General features: G+C 56.4%; 1 protein-coding gene across 1 annotated transcript; it reads right to left on the bottom strand.

Annotated features, from left to right (window-relative positions):
• Positions 1-1,125: 1,125 nt before the first annotated feature.
• RTN4RL2 (reticulon 4 receptor like 2) lies at positions 1,126-16,019 on the bottom strand. The gene is made up of 3 exons (XM_061203349.1): positions 15,634-16,019; positions 9,370-9,851; positions 1,126-2,466 (listed from the first exon to the last, which is right to left on the bottom strand). The coding sequence occupies exons 1-3, from the start codon at positions 15,662-15,664 to the stop codon at positions 1,717-1,719; spliced, it is 1,263 nt and encodes a 420-aa protein (XP_061059332.1). The 5' UTR covers positions 15,665-16,019; the 3' UTR covers positions 1,126-1,716.
• Between the last annotated feature and the right edge of the window lie 4,736 nt (positions 16,020-20,755).

The raw sequence follows: 20,755 nt of genomic DNA, 5'->3' as shown, positions 1-20,755 counted from the left end.
TATCCCCCCACCCCAACCCCACATCTTTATCCAAAGTCCACCTGCTTCAGGCCTTAGATGTTCACTCTGTCCCGTTTCTGCCTCCTCTTCCCACTACCCTTCTGACTTGTCTGGCCAGGGCCACAGAATCTCAGCATCCTTGAGCCCTGGCACCCAGGTACCCTCTCTTTCCATCCCCAGATCCCAAGTTAGATTTTTTAACCCTAAATTTAAACCATCAAATGTCTCCCCAATTGCTTCTGTTGGATGAGACTCAACCAAGTCCTCCTTAGCCAGGGCTCTTCCCTTTCCCCAGCCTCTCCTCCACACCCTGGAAAGATGAAGCTTCTGATCACACCTCAAGCCAGCAAGACACCCCAGCTTGGGATTCTGATCCCCCTGATCACCCTAGCCCCTTGATTTCTCCTCTAACCTGCTTGGAGAACTGCTTCTCTGACCTGATTCCTCCCTGATGACTTCTACCTCACAGGAGCCAAGGGAAAGAGACCATTTGTCTACAAGGTTGCTGTGTACAGCTGTGCAGGCTGTACACTGCACAAGGGCAATCAGCTGAGGGGGCAAGTGTGAGCTGAAATCCACTGTTGTGCTTTGTTTGCTAGAGTGTTTGCTGTGGTATGCAGCTGGGTTCCCCTGGGGAAGAGGTGCCTTTTTCAGATTTACCCAAAGTCATGTTTGGGCTGGCTGTGACCATGGCTGTCCATGTTACTCCTCCTTGCAGGGGAAAGAGGGAACTGCTCTCCCTCCCTGAAGGAACAGAGCCTCAGAGAGAGCCTTCCCCAGGCTTAGCTCCTCAGGCATAGACAACTCAGGGTCGTCTGTAGCTGCTTCTCCTGGACAAATGAGGCGGTGAGGTGCCATTAGCGCCCACTCCTGGCTGTCAGATTTCACCTGTCCTGCCTGGGACTCCAGGGTCACAACCCTGTTCCTGAGGCTTCAGCTTCTTGTCCTGGGAAAACAGCAAGAAGCACTTTGATAGCATGAAATGGTTCCCCTTTTTCTAACCCTCCTGGCCCTGACAGCCTGATGGTTCTAAGCCCTCCTCCCACTTTTGAGGACCTGAGCCAACAAATCTTACAGAAGGTAAAATAATAGAATTTTTTAATAAATTTTTTTTTTTCCCAAACAACTTCTGTTGATCTTCACCACACAGGGGCCACGGTGGAGAGGAAAGTTCTCTCCAGGCACCCTAAAAAGTGTCCAAGGTAGACATAGGAGAAAAGTATTTCTCCAGTGTCGGGAGGTTGAGGGGTGCTAGGATAAGCAGGGGCCTAAGGTTGGCCTGGCCCCGACTGAAGCATCCCTCCAAAGGGCTCCTGGGCAGGGCTCCCTTCCCGGGAGCTTCCAAAGGCTCTGCTGGTGGAAGATGCTCTGCAGACAAAAGCCCCTCCCGAGTCCACTGTGGGCACTGGGAGAAGGGGTCAGCGGCTGCCTGGGGTGCCCACCCCAGCCTTAGGATGGGAACGGGTTAATGGCCAGAGTTGGCGAGAACAGGGCTGAGCCACCAGATGTGTCCTCCTGGGGCTGCCATAAGCCAGCAGCCTGGGAGGCAGGGAGAGGTGGCCTGGTCCCAGGGGAAGAGAGGAGCTGGGAGGGGAAAGAAGGCAGCAAGGCCGCACGGCCAGAGGGCGGGGACTGGGCCAGAGCCGCAGCTGGGGATGGGGGATGAGGGATGAGGGGGAGCGAGACACACCGGCCTCTTCAGTCTCAGCACCGCAGTCAGAGGTGGTGGGGGACCAGGAGCAAGAGGCAAAGCAGAGGGGTGGGAAGCCCGGCCGAGAGCGCGGGGCCGCGGGAGTCCGGGGTCGCCTGGCAGGCAGCGCCGGGGCACGTCTGCTCGCCCCGCTGGTCCTCGCCCCCGTAGCCCCCCCAGTAGTCGTCCTCGGTGGGTGCGTCCCCGCCCTGGCGCCCCCGCGGGTCTTCGGCTGGCAGGTCTCGGTAGAGGGTGGAGGGGTCGGCGGGGGGCGCCCCGGCCTCGGCCACCCCGTACAGGTGGTTGGACGAGCTGTTGCCGCGGGCGCGGCTGCCGGGCCGCGTGGGCACGGCGGGCGGGCAGGCCTGGAAGTCGGCCTCGCGGAGGGCGCGCAGGTCGCGGCCCTGGCGCTCCGGGGGGGTGGCGCAGGTCACGTCGGAGCTGGACACGCGCGCGCGCTGGAACCAGGCCCAGAGCGGCCGCGCGCGGCAGTCGCACGCCCAGGGGTTGGCGTTGAGCCGCAGGAACTCCAGCGCCGGCAGGTCGGCGAGCGCCTCGCCCGGCAGCGAGGCCAGGCTGTTGTTGAACAGGTAGAGGATGGTGAGGCGGCTGAGGCCGCGGAAGGCCGCGCGGTGCACGCCCTGCAGCCGGTTCCCGTGCAGCAGCAGCCGGTCCAGACTGCCCAGGCCGCGGAACACGTGCTCCGTGAGCAGCCGCAGGCGGTTCCCGTGGAGGAAGAGGTGGCTCAGGTTGGCCAGGTCCGCGAACAGGTCATCCTGGCGGGGGGGGGGGGGGAGAAGAAGAGTGGTGAGTGGTTCTGAGACAGGTACCGAAGAAATCTGGGAAAGAAGGGGAGCATTGTGGTAGAACAGAAGGGGTTTGACCTTCTGACTCATAGAGTCCTGGGTTCTAATCCTGCCTCCTCTAATCTATTTAGAGGTTAATGTGAGAAACGCAATAGAGTTCTTAAAACTTTGGGGGTGCATCAGAATCCCCTGCAGATCCCTGAGCCCTGGCCGCAGGGTTTCTGATTCAGCAGGTCTTGGAGCGGGGGTGGGGGTGGCCGCGGGGGGGGGGGCGTGAGATTCTGCACGTCTTTACAAGTTCCCAGGTGGTACTGATGCTGCTGGTGGGAGGACCGCACTTGGAGAATGAGAACCTCTGATTTGGCTAAGTATGCAGACTTCCAGACTCCCTGACTTTCAAATCCTGGCCTTATTAACTGACACTTGAGCAAGTCACTCAGTATCCTTATGACTCAGTTTCTTCATCTGTAACATGTGGCGATTAAATGAAACAACATGTATTAATACATGTGGTGGGCATTCTGTGAGTTAGCCATTATTGTGAACTTGGCCAAGCCAGCAATCTGTTTCCTCGTCTTTAAAATGGAGGTGAGTGTACCTCCCCCTGGGTTTGTTTTGAGGATTTAAGAAGACAATCCCCATACATATCAGATGGGTGAAGTGTCGGGCACAGGGCCTGGCACATTGGGATTCGGTCCAGTGATGAAGCCCACAGGCTCAGGAGTCAGCAGAGTCCCGGCTCAAATCCAGCTTGCCCTCTTCCCAGCTGCGTTACTTTGGGCAAGTTATTTAGCCTCATTGAGCCTCAGTTTCCTCAGTGTGTGTAACTCAGAGAACACCTCTTTCAGCAGGCTGAGGGAGGGTTAGATGAGATCTTGTAAGGATGCCGTACCCGGTGGGCACACAGACCACCATCAATAAATGGTGATTATTATGACAATAGTGTCTTAGTTAGAATTAGGTCCCATCCATTTTTCCTCTAATAGAGGAGCTTCCTGGGACCCCAAAGTTCTGCTACTGGGCTGGGACATTAAGGGGACCATATCAGCTCCACCCCACAGAGGCAGCAGGGGAGGGGAAGGAAGCCTGCTGCCCCATGCCCTGCTTCACTGTCCCCTTAGAGGGGCTGTCCCATCTGCCCAAGGCTGGGGAGTCTCTGAATCAGACCATATTAGTGCTGGAAGGACCTTGAACTGTGGTTCAGGGGAGTGGAGGAGTGGGTATGCTCCATGGAGGGGAGAGAGCAGGGGGCTGGCGCTGCATTTTAACCAGTTCACCAAGGTATTGGTGATGATCAACCAGATTTGGGAGTTAGTGCTTCTGGGTGCACCAGCCTAGCCTACTTTTTTGCAGAGGAGAGCACTGAGACCCAGAGAGATGAAGGGCTTGCCAGAGAGGGGACCAGAGCCCCAGTACTGAGGTCCTCCCCTCTTGTGGAGGACATCATTGTGGTCAGCAGATCCAGGGGGTCTGGTTCTGGGGGACAAGGGTATCCTCTGTGCTCAAGCCAGCTCACCCCGGATTCCTGTTTCTTGGCGGTGCCTCTCCCACCCTTCCCTGCCTGGGGAGATGATCCCCCCACCTCACCCAGGAGCCTGGTCTCAGGCTCTCAGGTGGGGGGAGGGCGTTGACTCCCAGCCCACACTCACAGCCTCCGCCTTCCTGTGCTCCTGCATTTTCTCGCCCCCTCCCATCTGGCTTCCGCCCTCTCTGCTACAGGAACTGAGCCTGCCAAGAACCCTCCTCTTGGCCACATTGAGATCCGTCCCCCTCAACCTTCTCGGCTGCCTGTGACACCAGCTTTCTCCACCTCCTGCTGCCACAGCCCCATGCCCAGCTCAGGTCTCCAGCGGAGGGCTCCCTGCACGTCCGTGGCCTCAGCCTGGCCCAGCGTGGCCTGGTGTCCTTGTCCTTTTCTTCTTGGCCCCCCCAGGGAGTGGGCTGAATCCCTTCCACTCAAACACCTAATTAGGGTTTCTCTTTTTAATGGAGTGTCAGCAAGAGTAGGACACACCCAGAGATACCTGGTCAAAGGATAAATATGGGGTGGGGTGGGGTGTAGAGGGAGCAGAGGTAATTGGCACTTTGGGGACTTCCAGAAGTCAGGAAGGGAAGACCAAAAGTTCAGAGATGCTAGGGAATTCAGGCACCTTTGACCTACAGCCCCAGTTTTTGGGCTACAGGATTCCTCGGTTCCAATCTCCTTCTCCTTCCCCTGGCAAAAGTCCTGCCCCTCCTGCTCTGAGCCTCAGCCTGGGGGTCCATTCCCCCAACCCCCATCCAAGCTGTTGCCAGATCCTCTTGTCACTTCCTAGGCTGCAGCTCTCAGATCCGGTCCTTCCTCTAAAATGGTTCTCTGTGCATTAATAAGCTCTTGACCTTCACAGCCCTCCCCCTCCCCCACCACGCTCCCTATCACGCCCTCCCTCTGGGCAGAGGGTGTCTGTTAAAGTCATCCTCTTCCATTTTGAAAACCACATTTCCCTCACCTCCCCGTGGCCGGTTCACAGCTCTCTAAATCCATTTGGAACCTCAACGCAGCACCCCTGCCCCCTTCCCTGGACAGCATCCTGTTCTTAACCTTGCCTCCCTCCAACCTCCCAGCTCCAGTCTCTGGCACTGATCAAATCAGCTGCTGGGCTGTGTGACCTTGGGCAGCTCCGGGCACCTCTCTGAGCCTCAGGTTTTTTTTCATCTGTGAAACAAGGGACTTGAGATCGTTGATCATTAAGATCCATCCTCATCTGATATTAATGAGCAAGTGAGTCCTGGAATGTACCTCATTCATTCAAGAAAGCTGTACTGAGTGTCTGCTCCGTGCCAGGCACCCCTACGCACAGTGCTCACCGATCTACGCTGGGTATCATCGCCATCGTTTGGGTCAGCAGCTGACTAATGGAGCGCTTACCATGTGCCAGGCTCTGTGCTACACAGATCCCATGTAGTAACCGAATCATCACAGCCCTACGAGGCAGATAATTTTTTTTTTTGGCTGCGCCATGTGGCATGTGGGATCTTAGTCCCTGACCAGGGATCGAACCCATGCCCCCTGCATTGGGAGCGCGGAGTCTTAACCACTGGACCGCCAGGGAAGTCCCGTGAAGCAGATAGTATTATTCTCCCCCTTTCAGAGATTAGGAGAGGGAGGCTCAGAGAAGGCAAGTGACTGGCCTAGAGTTCAAGAGCCAATATGTAGTGGAAGGCAGACGTGAACTCTGGAGACAGAGCTCTGAACAGTTGCACTTCGGAGCCAGACAGACCTGGGCTAATTCTAGGCTGTGCCCTTTACAAGTTGGGTGACCTTGGATGGGTGACTTAACTTCTCCGAGCCTCAGGGTCCTCAGCCATTGAATGGGGGAAATGATGCTTACTCTGGACTGGACACACTAAACCCCTTTCAAGTAGCATCTCCTTTAATCCTCACAACGAACCCCTGAGTTACAGGTCATTTTCTCCATTTCACAGATGGGTCCACTGAGGCTCAGAGTGGTTAAGTAACTTGCCCAAAGCCACAGAGCAAATCAGATCTGCCTGAATGTAAAGACTGCTCTTTTACGCCATGCAGGCTGCTCTAACAGTTAAAAGAGAGACCGGTGCCTCTATCATCTGGTTCCACTCCAGTAGGAAATATGCTCCAGGAGAGCAGGGACACTGTTTTTGTTCACTTCTGAATCCCTGGCACCCATAACACTGCCTGGCATATAGTAGATGCTCAGTAAGTATCTGTGATGAACGCACCTGGCACAGTGCCTGGCCTACAGCAGACAGTCTGTGAGAACCTCCACTCTACCCCATTCCCATTTCCACCTTCCTCATCCTGAAAAGCTGTGGTCCTCTTGCCTCCTCCAGATCTCCCCTCTCGGGGCAGGCCCGGTGCCATCTTGGGTCACACGTGCACTCTGCAGATCTCAGCCCAGCCCGCATGCTTCCTCACCTGCCTGTGGCATCTCCCAGCCTAGTTTCTCCAGGCAGTTCACAGGCAGAGGCTGTCTCTTTCTTTCTCTTCTATATAGGGCCAGGTGTGAAGATGTTTCCTTCCCATGATGCCCCCTACCATTCATGCCAGGTGTGTGCAGAACCAACACTTCCCATTTCAGAAGACCCCAGTGTCCACTCAAGGTCTCCCCTGCCCAGGTCTTCCCTGACCCCAGGCCCTGGCTGCCATTTGTGATGGAGGATCAGGTCATGACGACAAAATTTATTCAGCACTTAACTATGTGCTTTATATATACGAACTCATTTACTCTTTACAGCCATTCTTTATGGAAGGTATTATTTTTATTATTCCCATCTTAAAGATAAGAAAACTGAGGTTCAGAGGGGGCAGCAACTTGTCTAAAGTTAAATAAGTCAGAAAATAGCAGAGCAGGGATTCAAACTCAGGCCTGCTGACCCCAGATTCCTAATCTGCGCAACTAATATATGTTGATAAGGGGGTCAGGATCTCAGTAGTAGTGGTTGTTGCACTACTAGTAATAATTAACAATAATGATAATGACAGCGCCCATGTATTGATGTGGCCCTGTGCTAAATTTTAATCCTTACAAAACTTCTTAGGTAAGTATTATTGTTAATTACTATCATGATTGCCATTTTACAGCTGAGGAAATGGCAATGGAGAGAGTAATTTGTAACGAGTAATTTGTCCAACGTCGTATAGGAGCCAGGATGTGAACTTAGGTCTGGCAGACTCAAAGCATGTGCTTTCAGGGACTTCCCCGGTGGTGCAGAGGTTAAGACCCCACGCTCCACTGCAGGGGGCGTGCGTTTGATCCCCGGTCAGGGAACTAAGATCCCACATGCTGCGCAGTGCAGCCAAAACCAAAACAAAACAAAGCATGTGCTTTCAAAAATGAGCCTACTCTGCTGTCCTTCTGAGTACCATTCCCCCTGCACCTGGTCAGCGCCCAGTGGAGAGTTCTGGGTGATAAAAATGGCCTGAAGTGTCATCAGACTACGAAGGCTCAAGTGCCACCAGCTCTTCCTGGTTGTGTGGCCTCAGAAACTTCATTTTTTGTCCCTACTGCCCCTAACCATCCCTACTGCCAGCCTGTTGTGAGGTTTGACGTGATACTGAGAACACGTTAAGCCCCCAGGCACATGGACAAGGATTTAAGAGACTTTGGGACCCTTGGTCTCAGCTTCCTCATCTGTAAGGGCGTATAAACAATCTCCCGACAGGGCTGTAGAAATGAGATGAGGTGACTGAGCACACTTTGGAAACCATGAGGTGCAAAGTTAGGAAGAAGAAAAAGGAGGGAGTGTTCTGGGACCCACCCATGGTCTCAGTATAATCCTTGAAGTTGACCCATATCTTCAGGATAGGGTCCAAGATGGGCCATTTCACTGAGACCGGTGTTAAATGAGGCTTGTTTCTCTTTTTAAAATAGTATCTTAACAAGCATTTATAGCGTGCCCGCTGTACGCCAAACGCTGTTCCAAGTGCTTTACAAATTATTCATGCACTTAACACTTATAAAATCCCTAGAAGATGGGTGCTATGGCTACTCCCATTTTACAGATGGAAAAACTGAGGCTCAGGGAGGTTAAAAAATGCCACACACTTGTAAATGGCAGAGTTGATACCCGTAAAGTCCTTAGCACAGCGCCTGATGCATAGTGTGCCTGCTAAGTGCTAGTGGGCTATTATTATCATTACTTATGCAATAATAATAACACACAACATATTTTCCCAACATACTGTACATTTTACTTCTTGTCTCTCCCCGCCACTAGAATGCTCTCTGCGAAGGCAGGAGTTTCATCTGTTTTGTTCGCTGCCCTTTTCTCAGCACCAAGCACATTCTGGGTGCTCAATAAATGTTAAATTATTATTGCTATTGCTGTTGTTATAATTATCAGCATCAAATCCACCAGTTAGGCCTCAGCCTGGGATGGGGAGGAGGAAGTGCCTTCCAGGTTGGTGTGGGGAGAGGGGAGAGTTTGGATATCCAGAGGTTGTGTAGCCGAGGGAGAATTTTCTCCCAGAGTGGCTTGGAGGGTGTGTTATTGCTTCCTGGGGAAATAGAATGGGAGGATTTGACTGTCAAACAGTCAGCATAACAACAACAATAAATATTTAGATCAATAATAATAACAATAAATAGCAATTACTGTTATTCCTTCCGGTTTCAGAGCATCCATTTTCCAGCTGCTTAACAGCTCGTTACGCTTTTTTTCCTTCACCGGTTGCACTGAGACAACAGATTTGGGGGATAGGTTTGGGGGATGGAATCTAGAAAGGGTAGGGTTTTCCCTTGTCCCACGATCCAGTGAGGTGGAGAGAGGTGGACCCTTCTATGGGATACCAGTTGCAGTGGCTCTGCCCTCTTGCCCACCTCCCCATGTTGCGGGAGGGCATGGGAGTGGGTGAGAAAAGCCACCACGAAGCCCTTTGGGCTGGGGTGCCTGGGGAAAGGCAGAGTCCCCTGAAGGCAAACAAGGGGGAAAGGAGAGATCACAGAAAGAGACACACACGTACACCCAGACAGACATGGGGGGGTGTGCGTGGAGTGGGCGTGTGAAGGGAGACAGACAGAAGAGGCAGAGGGAGACAGATGGGGGAGGCAAGTTAGTGAGCGAGACAGAGAGGGACAGAAAGGGAGAGACAGACAGGCAGACGCAGTCAGATGGGGGGTGGGGTGTTAGTGACAGAGAAAGATAGACGGAGGAGACAAAATAAAGAAAAGCCCCTGGAGAAAGTGGGAGGGACAGAAACCTAGAAAAGGGACAGAGAAATAGAGAGAGGTGCTGAGACAGAGGCGGGAAGGGTGAGCAGGGACAGAGGGGCCGAGAGGCCCCGGGGAGAGAGGGAAGCAGAAGAGGACTATGTGTGTCTGCGTGCGCGCGCGCGCCGGGCTAGGGCCGGCTCACCTGTAGGTGGAGCAGGCTGTTTTCCTGGAGGTAGAGGTACTGCAGGCTGACCAGGCCGCGGAAGATGTTGCCCGGCAGGCTGCTGAGCTGACAGCGGTACAGATGCAGCGACTGCAGCCGCTCCAGGCCCTGGAAGGTGTCGGGCTCCAGAGAGCGCAGGTGCCGGTTGTCGCCGAGGTCCAGCTCCTCGAGCGCCTGCAGGTGGCGGAAGGTGCCCGGATAGATGGCGGAGAGGTTGTTGGAGAAGAGCCACAGAGTGAGCAGGTGAGGCCCGAAGGTGCCGGGCCGCAGCGTGCGGATGAGGTTGTTCTGCAGGAAGAGGCGCTGCGTGCTGGGCGGCAGGGACAGCGGCACCGACGAGAAGTTGTTGGCCTGGCAGCTCACGGTGGGCGGGGACGAGTAGCAGGTACAGAGCATGGGGCAGCTGGGGGCAGCTGGGGGCAGGGCCAGGAGCATCAGCAGGAGGCAGGCCGGGGCGGGACCTGCGGGGAGGGCGCGGGGGAGATCTCTCTGGGCGGGCTGCGAGCGTGGGAGTGCCAGCCAGGGGCCCGGCCCACCCAGCCCTAACGCGACCCTTGCTGAGAGCCTTGCGTTTCTAGCCTGGGTGGGGGGTTCTGGGTGCAGCCTCAGAGTCGCGAGAGGCCCTGGCCACTTCCGCTTTTGGAGGCTCCTGGTATATTAAAGAATAAAGAAATGCCAAGAGGACATTGTAGGAAGCGCTGTGATAGGTTCAAAGTTGTTTGATGAGTGATCGTCTGCTTTCATTCCTGTTTTCACTCTGGTAGGTTTGACCATGACTTTGGTCTTGAGACTTGGGCTGGACAGTGCTTTGCTGGAGGCGGTCCTATACGACGATGTCCTGTACAGGGTGTTTAGCAGCATCCCTGCCCTCTACCCATTAGATGTGTAACACCCCTCCCCCTGCCGTTATGATAACCTATGATAACCGAAATGTCTCCAGACGTCGCCACATATCACCTGGGGAGCAAAATTGACTCCATTTGAGAACAGGTGGAACTAAATTGAGACCCTCTGTGAAACTAAGGCCTACGTAAGATGGCCCTCTGGCTGCCTCTGGGGTCTGGTCTTGCTGGCTCACTGGTGACCACAGCCCTCCTCCCTCATCTCTCCACACTGGAAGGGATCTTAGGGACCAAGGGACAGGGGGTCTCCAGCCACCTGCAACAGAATCATCAGAGGGTCCTGGAAAGAATGCTGCTTCCTGGGCCCTGCCTGTGCAGAATCAGCATCCCTGGGGGAATAGCCCAGGAATCTGCATTTTACACCCCAGGCTCTTCTCATTCAAAGTCACTTAAAAATTCTTTTTCAGGACTTCCTTGGCGGTCCAGTGGTTAAGACTCTGCGCTTCCACTGCAGGGGGCACTGGTTCGATCCCTGGGGAACTTTGATCCCACTTGGTGCGGCCAAAAAATAACAATAATTTTTTTTCAAAGTAACTTTTGAAGGTTGGCTATGATCCAGCCTTCTTATGATACAGATAGAGAGGCAGGCCCAGGGAGGCCCAAGAGCCTGGGGGCTAAAGAGTCGTGTCTAGGCCTCCGTATCCCTGAGCTATAGCAGGGGCTCTGGGGCCCCTCATCCATCCCTGTCCCCTGGCCTTCTGACCCTCACGGCAGCTGATGCAAGTTCTGGGCTGGAACTGGCTTGACCTCTACCCTTTATCATGACTTCCGGATGAGTCTCGGGATTTTCATCTGGCAGGTTTTGCACTCCAAAAGCCAGGCAGTCATCCTCTGGTCACACATGGAATGAGCAGCGTCTGCTCCAAACAGTGTGCTACCGCCTGCGAAGGCAGAGGAAGACCTTTGCCCTTGGACCCAAGGACCTGAGATCCTGGGTCCTCAGGGTAGAGCCTGAGGGGTCCGTGACTTTCACTGACGCCTGGCGTCAGAGGTTGCTGTGTGTGAATGCGCGTGGGAGCCGGGTGCCCTCTACATGAAGTGCTGCTGAGCCCGGGGTGGGCACATGGCAACGACAGGGCCCGCGTGTGGCGCGGACATCACGGAAGCTGGGCTGTGCCTCCTCCCATGGAGGAGCGCAAAAGCGCAGGGTGGGGGACCCCGGCGCCACGCCACCCGGCCCACGGCGAGCGTCCCGGCCCCTCCCCGCGCCGCTGCGCGCAAGCGTGTGCCGGTGGTCCTCCGCGTGTGTGTGAGTGCCGGGCCCCGTGCGTGTGTAGGCTGGGTGTGATGTAATACTCGGTGACACAGCGGCTGCTGTTCCCTTCGTTCACACCACCTCCGCGTTTCTCGGCCCTTCTCACCCCTCCCCCGTGCGGCGTTTCACGATTACTTTCTCCTCCCAAGTTTTTCAGAGCCACGTTGGGTGAAAGAGCATGTCTCTCACCCCTCAACCCAACCAGGCAGGGGTGGGGTGCGGGAGCCCGGTAGGGAGCCCTGGGTGGTTTTCAGGAGGGCTGAGGTTTGAGGCTTAGAACAGGAGATCTTGGAGGTGGAAAATCCTCCAGGTTCATCCGGTTCAAGCTCTGGTTCTACTGAGGTGATGGCTGGGGCTCAGAGAGGGAAAGTGACTTGCCCAAGGTCACACAGCAACGTGATTGGCAGGGTAAGGACTAGAAAGGAGTCTCCTGATGACCGGCCAGAGCACTTCCCTTCCTGGTGGAGTTACCCTCTGAGCTCGCTTCCCCAAGGACTTGACACCAGAGAAAGCCAAATCCCTCTCTGATCCCTTAATCCCACCCCTTATCCACAAGCTCACAGGGTGTTCATTCAGAAGGCCGCCAGCCCTCCAAGGATTATGGAGCTCTTTCCTCAGCCTCTAGGGCCAACTGTTAACCCAGGAGAGAGAGAGAGGGAAGGACACGTGATCCCAGAGTGCTCCAGAGTCAGGAGCCAGTCCCCTGGCACCAGGGTCTCTTCCAGCCTGGAGGCCGAGCTCAGCAGGGGCTGGCAGGGGCCCCACTCATTCCTCTAGCCCACAATTCCCTGGCCCCCTGCTTGCCCTCATTAGGGGGCTTCTCTCTTATTTCCCCACATCCCCTCCCTCTTGCCCCCATAACTCCCCCCATCATGGCCCACCTCCCCAAGGCCAAGATGGTGCTCCCTGCGGGCTCTTTGAGGGGGGGCCCTGAGCAGGGGGCCCCTCCGTGACAGCTGCTGCATAACAGTGACTCTGTTGCCATTTCTGGTCCTCGTTGCTGCTGCCGTGCAAAGCAGCTGTAACCCAAGGAGCCTCATCCATAATTCAGGCTGCGGCTCTCACTGGAAGCGAGGAGGAGGGGCAGGTGGGGCTCTAGATTGCTCTGCCCCCAGGCCTGGCTGGACTGCTCCTGGGCAGAGGCAGCAGGGCCTGGTGAGCTGTGCCTCTCTCTCCCTCCTCCGCCCTCAGCCCCTGCCCAGCGTGTGCCCTTTTCCTTCCCACCACCATTGCCTCCCCACCCCCTGCTTCTCCCGGCTCTTCACCATCACTCCTTCCCTCCAGGCCTGGGTCTTCCCTCTCTCCCCGAGGACCACAGTTCCACTCCCGGCCCCATTTTGTGAATCCCTGGCAAAGACGGGGGCAAGATGCACAGAGTGTCAGAGCAGGAAGGTGGGGGACACCTCATCGGCCATCAAGAGCAAACCCCTTATTTCACAAGCCACACCACTGAGGACTGGAGAGGGGAAGAGCTCATTTCTGAGGGAGCAGCCCAGGCCCTGACCGAACCTCTGTCAATCCACCTTCGGTATCTTTCTCGAAGGCTTCATTTTATGCCCCCACTACTATCTGGGCCTATTCTAACAGCCTCCCGACCCTCTGCTCATTCCATCCATCCTCTTTTTTTTTTTTTTCTCAAGTCAGCAGGTGATGGCTAGAGTTGCAGGGGAGCATAGAGCAAGGATGGGCAGAAACCATCTGTTATGAAACACCTACTGTGTGCCAGCCACTGTATTTGTACATGTCTTTATGCATAGAATACAACATAACATAGGTGAGATCGATATTATGGCTCCCAATTTGCAGATGAGGGGAGGGAGGCTCACAAACAGGAAATGAGTTGCCTCAGGTCATGCAGCTGGTACAAGGTGGAAGCCAGATTGGACAAGTCCATGTCAAAAGGGACTCTCTGACCTTTCTTTGGGAGACCCCACGTCGTCCACAGACACCACTCCTGAGTGTGAGAGTTACTGAGCTCGGGGTAAAGGGAGGACAGAAATTGCACCCAGGTGCACAGGGCTGGGCCAGCAATGACACCGGGTCTGTTTGGCTATTCAGGGTCAAGGCAAGGTAAAGGACCCAGGTTCTCTCCAACTTTCCCCTCCTGGGCTCCAGGCTGTGGTTGTTAAAGGGGATGGCCCACCTGGGAGTCAGGAAGAGATGACCAGTGTCCAGAAGATGTGGCCAGAACTGACCAGGGGAGGGAATGGAGAGAGGCCAGAACATGGTATCGATCCCAGAGGACTGAGGTGCCCAGAGCCAAAAAGTATCCATTCACTGAGGGCCCACTGTCAAGGACTCTGGGCTATCATCCTGGAGCACCAAGGCTCACAAACAAAGTTCTCAGCCCGGGAGCCACCATTAAGTCCAGAGATCCCTGTGAAAGAAGAAACTTGAGAAGGAAGCAGATGGACCCAGTGTAGAGGCAGGAAACAGGGTGCCAACCCTCAGGGCAGAGTGGCCCCAGGAAGAGTGCTCCCTGGAAAGGGAGTCAAGGCCTCCGGTTCTGAAGGAGGGGCACAGGGTCCCAGACAAGAAGCAACAGCTCCACACCCAAAAGGGCTGGGCCTGCCGGGCAGATGCTGAGGTGGCAGGGGCTTGAGGAGGTGGGAGCCGGGGAACAGAACGGAGGTGGTGATGATGCCAGTGACGCAGGGGCCTGGGGAGGCACTGACGCGGGTGATGGAGGTTTAGAGCTGCTGCAAACAGCTTCGCACTCTGCCAGAATGTAACACCCCAAAATAAGCAGCCACCGTGGCGGCGGCGGCAGGATCCCACGACGGGGCCCAGAGATATAAATGGCAGCACTGAGCCAGCCGGGTGCCCACCCTCGGAGGCTGCCACTCCACTTGAATGTCTTCCTCCTCTCCCCCTCACAGCCGCCCCCAAGGCCCTGAGCTCAGAGCCCAGGGTCTGGCCCACTGGCCACTCCCTGAGAGAAGGGAAGTGACAGGCAGGCGCTTTGGAAATGGAGGGCTTCCCACGTGGAAGTGGTTACCAGAAGTCTCTTTGTCTCATCCCTAGGCCGCCCCCCCTGGTCTCTCTCTCTCTCTCTCTCTCTCTCCCCTTTCTCTTCCTTCCTCCTTTCCTCCCTTTCCAGCCCCCATCCCCATCCTGATCAACCCCAGCCCCTCTCCTGTCTCTGGTTTCCCATCCCCCACCCTAGAGCTCGTCCCAATCCTCTTCCCCTGTTCCTGACATCCCATCTCTGTCCACCATCCCCATCCTCCTCTGGTTTCTGGCTTTCTGATCTTCTCACTCCCCGTTCCTTCCCCATCCCTCGGGTCCCAGCCCTCATTCTCTTTCCTATTTCTCCCACCGCCAGGTTCTGGGTCCCTGGCCCTAGTCTTCTCCCCACCCCTCCCCTAATCTGGTCTCCCCTCTCTTTCCCTCTTCCTCTGTCCTCACCAGGGTCTCACTTCCCTCCCAGCGTTTCCCGTCTAACCTTTATTCCTCCTCCTCCTATCTCCCTCCCCTGACCACTCTCTCCATCTTTGGCCCCTTCCTATCCCTTTCCTTCTTGCCCCTTCCCCACCCCACCCCCAATCTCTGGCCCACACCCTTGTCTGTCTGTCACTCAGTTCGTGGAACTACCCCCTTTCTAGCGCCCTCCATCTGTTCTACCGGGGAGGGCCATGTGGATCTCCCTCTGCTCCCTCATCCTCCCGGACAGCCCCCTACCCTCATCCCTCGTCCTCCCTGGTGACTGGAAAGTGCTGAGGCACGGGGCACGAGAAGTTGCTGAGTCGGCGCTTCCCCAGCCGGCCCGAGTCCTCAGCGTCCCCCAGCGGAGGTGGAGCCGGGACAGCAGAACCTGAGCCTCCCTCCCCACCCCCCGGGGCCCGTCCGCCTGCCCCCTGCGTCCCCCCTCGGTCACGAGTTCCCCGCACAGCCCAGCAGGCTCCGAGTCGGGTGCGCGGCTCCTGCCGGCAGCTCTGGGGGCGGGGGCGGGGCCCGGGGCTAAGCGTTTTTCCTCCCAGGCTACCCCCACCCCCACTACTGCCCCACCCTCGCGCCCTGGCGGAGGGGGCGCCCCGCTTGCCTCCACAGGATGCTCTCTGCCCTCCCGCAGGCTGGGGTCCCTACCTTGCAGCAGGCTCCTGAGCCCGGGCAGCATCTTGTCTCGACGCTCGGGGGAGGGGGCGGCGGGGGGGAGGGCGCTCCCACTCGCTCCCTGAGCCGGCCAGACGGACGGCGGGGACTCCGCGGGGCTCCGGGATGGCCCGGGAGTCCCCGGGCTGTGTGGCCGGGCCGCGGCGCTCTACCCTGCGCCCCCCGGGCTGCGAACCTCGGGAGGAGCCATCGGCCCCGACGGGACGGGGTGGGGCGCGGCGGGACGGGGCTCGAGCTGGCCGTCGATGCCCGGTGCCCGCGCCCCCCAGCAGCGCAGGCAGCGCGCGGTGTCCGTCAGTCCGTCGGTCCGTGCGCGCCGGCTGCTCGCCGGCTGCTCGCCGGCTGCTCGCCGAGGCAGAGTGGGGACAGCGAGGATGCTCTTCCCAACCACCCCCCTCCTTCACGCACTCGCTGGCTCCTCCCTCGCTTCCTAGCTTGCCGACTTAACCCTTTCCTGGCCACTAGGAGGCGGTAGCGGCTTCCCAGCCCCCTCCAGCCAGGCCCCCTCTCTTTCCTGGGGGATCCGGAGGACTGTGTTCGATCGCCGTCACGGCGCCACGCTTCTAGAGAAATCCCTTCCTGGGGGGGGGTGCGGTAGTGTAAGGGAACCCCGTGGACTTGCCCAGTTCCCCCCTTCCAACTTTCTGGGAGGAGCTGGGCTCCTGGGTCACCTCCTCCTCCTTGCCGGGCCCCAGGCACCTTTGCCCAGGCCTCCAATGTTCCTGTCCTCTGGGAGAGCTCCAAGATTCCACTGTCCCTTCCGTTCCCAGACCCCAAGCCCTGAGAGTGTGCGACTATAAGAATAGTATATGCAAGAGTTTGTGGGTGCGAGATCGAGTGCATATGAGCGTGCACGCGCGCGCAAGGACGCTTGTGCAGGTGTGACTGAGTGCTTGCACGTTATCTTTTGTACGGGCCGGGGGAAGCAGGGGCTCGTGAGTGTGCGAATGGATGAGCCGCTGAGTGTCAGCCAGCGCGCGTGTCTGCGCGGATGGGAAACGTGTGAGAGTTTGGCGCAAGCAAACTTGGGGATGGGTGGCCAGGGTATGTGTACCTTGGTGTGTGTATGTCCCTTAATGCATCTGCAAGCGGGTGCAAGTTTGGGTGCGCGTGTGTCTCATCGCCCGTGAGGGGGATAGAAGACTCAAAGGTGGGAGGAGAGCGTTGGCTTCACGGGAGCTTCTTCTACTTCGTTTTAAAGAGGGGGGCATTCTGATCTCTTCGGGACCCCTTGCGCCCCTCGTGGCCTCGTTCAGGGCGATACCTGCAGGCCCGCGACCTAAGCGTCTCCTTATAAAGGGGGCGATGCGGATCACCCTGGCCTTGACCTGGTCCAGGGCGTCGGGCATCCGGACCTCGGGAGCCGCCCCGGCGCGGGACAGTCGCGGGGCCCTCGGGGTAGCCGCTTCGGGGACAGTGGCCAAGCGGCGCAGGCCGGGTTGGGGCTGCTGGAGCGGCGCCGACGGCCAGAGCCAGGGAAATCTGCGCGAAGCCGGCCCGAGGAAGCGCGGGAGTCCCGGGCGGCCGCTCCCGCGAGCAAAGAAAAACAACCCCTTCGCCCCTCCACCTGGCTCTCTGGCTCCTCCTCTCCCGTCTGTGCCAGAACCCAACGCAGCGCCTGGCATACAGTCGGCGCTTTATAAATGCTGGTCTCATTTTCCCATTCATTTTCTGTTCCATCCATAATCTCATTCTCCCCTCGTTCTCGTTCGATTTCTCTCATTTTCTCCTCCCGCTCTTACTCATATTTTACGGTCTCCGTCTCTCTGTTCCCTCCCTCCCTTCCTCCCCTCCTTACTCTCTCCCTGCCATTTCCTTCCTTTATGATTTGTCTCTTTGCGTCACTGTCTTCTCTGTCTCGCTTTCCGTCCGTGTCTCTGTCCCTTCCCTTCTGTCCTTGTGCCTCCTTGCCTCCCTGTCTCTCCATCTCTGGGTCGGATGTCTGTCGCTTATCTCCCTTTCCACCGGGTTTCAGTAGCGGGCTCCCAGCCCTCTTGCACCTCGACGCTCGGGCGCCCCCTGCTGGTTCCATCCTCTGCCCTTCCCGGGCTCCCAGGCCCTCCCAGCAACTAAATTTCGTTTTCCGGCCCGTCTTATGTTCGGGTGAGGTGGGAGTGAAAAGGGGCGTCTCTGGGGCTCCTGTCCCTCTCCCACCTCTAGAAAGCAGGGTCCCTGCGTTTCCCGGGATCCACCCTGCCGAGGGCCCGCGCCTGGGAGGAAGGCCTGGAGGGGGCGGCGGGGAGGGAGTGTTGGGGGTAGTAGGGTGGGATTTGGCGTCCTTCCCCGGAATGAGCCGCGGCACAATCTGTCGCTGGGTTTGTTTGCCGAGCTGCCTCCGGAGCGCAGTGGGGCTGGCTCCCGGGGAGCGAAATATCACAAGATGCGGAGACAGACGCTGAGGGGCGGGTGGGCGGCGGGCTGACTCAGGTGTGTGCTGTCATCCGTTCCCTGGGCTGGCGCTCTTCTGGGGGGGGGGGAGGGCTGGGACCCCGGCCCCCAACACAGGTGGGGACCCGAGGCTGGGAGGGGAGCCCCCATCCCGGGGTGAGCTGCAGGAAAGGGGGCGTCCCCGCCAATGATCCTTGGCTCCAGTCCTGTCCTTCAGCCCTGGGAGCCCCAAGAGACACCCCGAACTTGGGTGTGCTCCAGACGGTCAAAAATTCCTCTGCTTATACCCCACTGTACAGGCGTCGGTTTCCTATAGTTATCTGCTGACTCACTACTTTCCCCTACTAGACTGACAGCTTTTTGAGGGCAGGAAATTCCTCTCATCCATCTTTGTGTCCCCAGCATGTGCTCAATGAACACCGTTGGATGGATGAATGGCGCATGGGTGGATGGCCCAGGGTCTCAGTTTACAGGAAATATCACAATGCATTTGATATTCCCAGTAGAGCATTCTGACCCCTTGTTCCTCCTCTCCCTATCCACATTTGCAGTCACCCCAACCCCCATCCCCTCCTTCAGACAGGCAGGGAGTTGGAAACAGCTCTCCCCAAAGACCAGAGTCCTCTAGGTGACCTGAAGGGAGTTACTTCCTTTCCCGTTTGCCTCAAGTTTCCTCATCTGTACAATGGAATATACCACTCACGCATAAGCTTCAGCTTACCCAGTAAATCTCCAGCCAGTCAAGGTATGAGAAAGTGCTTCATAGAATGAGGTTCTAACCAGTGTCTGTAGTGGTAGCTGTTGTCATTACTGTTTTGGTGGTGATTCTTAAGATCTTTATCTCAGTAGAATCAGACACCACGTCTGATCGAACTGAACTTCTGCAGTTAGACTTTCTGAGATCTAAGGGAGTAAAGTGATGTACCCGAGGCAAAGTGTAACCAAGGGCTGTGCCATAGGGCATCTAGGTCCATTCCTGGCTGGACACTTGGGGGAGGGGGCTGGTGGGCGGCTTACTGTGTCCTCAGGACTTGCCGCAGAGCTGGCCCACCCTCTGGTGGCTGTAGGGGGACCTGCAGTCCCAAGGGAAGCCAAGGATCTCAGGGAAATGGGCTGATGGATGGATTTTCCCTGAGAAGGAGGCTTCATTGTGTGGAGAACTGTGAGCTTTGGAAAGGAGGTCATGTAGAAGAAGCAGGACATTGACATAAACTAGATGAGTCTTGACTTCATCTACCAGTTCCCGCTTATTAATAGCACCCCTACTCTCAGTGTGACACCTGGGACCCCTCTTCCTTCTTGGGGACCGCTTTAGTGAGTCCACAGAACTTCCCTGGTTCTTTTCTTCACCTATTTGGCAACTTCACTGCAGGACACTTGGCAGTTGGCATACAAGATGGGCTGGCTCAATGGTCAAAAGCAGAGGCTTTGCTGGTTTCATGCCCTGCCTCTGCTGCTCTCATAGCTAGATGACCTTGGGCAAGGTGTTGAAGTTTTCTAAGCTTCAGTTTTCTCATCCAGAAAACGAGGCGGGGGGGTGGGGGGGGGGAGGCAATAGTAGCTCCCAGCTCATCAGGTTGTTTAAGGATGAAATGAGATAAAGCATGAAAGAACCTGACAGAGAGCCTGACCCTGTGCTCAATAAACGCTAATAATATTCATATTAATTTTCTTGTTTAGCCTAACAGCAACCTGAGGAAATAGATGTTGCAGTTTAGGGGCAGAAAGTAAAGTTATGACCTGAGGTCTCAGAAGTCCTAAGTGGCAGAGCTGGGTCTGGGAGTCAGTTCTTAGTTAGAACTTCCCACCCTGTGTGTGTGTGTGTTTGACCTCCACATCTCCACCTGCCCCTGCCACAGACCAGGGCTGTCTGCTCGGTGTGATGAAAGCAATCCAGACCTGAGAATTAGAAGTCTTGAGTTCTAGCCTGGACTCTGCCTCCGAATGGCTGTGTAATGTGGGACCGACCTCTCTCCTCTCTGGGCTTCAGGCTCCCCATTATCAAAAGGTACATCTTGGACCCAAAACTCCTGAAATCTCAAAAAGCCATGACTTGGTGACATCCTCCTTTCTCTGTGACTCTGGAATCAGAAGCTACAGTGAAGCCTCTCAGCCAGATCCCATGCTGTCTCCAACTTCCCAGCTCTGGGGTTGTGATGTGGGCCCCAGAAGAAGATCAGAATTTCTAGGGATTCCCCCAGACCCCACTCTGGGCCCCTCAGGACTCCCACTGGCCACCAGGCCTGCCCCTGAACCTGTCGGGGTGATCGTATACTCTGGAGGGAGGGGGAAAAAGCTGGGCCTGCACTTGCCTCCCAGAACCCTTGCCAGTGAGTTCCACATCCTATTCTGCCTGGCCTGATGGGGACAGGGCTCCTTTCCGGGTCCTCTCTATAACAGGGGAGAAAACCTAAACTAGATTCGTTTAAAGGGCAGGGGTGTCAGAATGTGCTTTCTCCTTCCCTGCTTGGTTTCTCGAGTTTCTGTCCCTCTACATCATTTATAATAATAACTGACCTTTGTTAACTACTCACGTCATGTCATGAATGTATGTGTACTGACTCATTTAACATTCAGAGCAGCTCTATGGGAGGGGAGGTCTACTAATATCCCCTTTTCACAGATGGAGGTACAAACTCAGAGCGGTAGTACTACTTTTAGATCTGGGCAAGAAGGGTCTTGCCCTGGGTTCCATGATTTAGAGGGT

Source organism: Eubalaena glacialis, chromosome 10, assembly GCF_028564815.1.
Source record: "Eubalaena glacialis isolate mEubGla1 chromosome 10, mEubGla1.1.hap2.+ XY, whole genome shotgun sequence".
NCBI lineage: Eukaryota > Metazoa > Chordata > Mammalia > Artiodactyla > Balaenidae > Eubalaena > Eubalaena glacialis.
This window is presented reverse-complemented; position numbering and strand designations above follow the sequence as displayed.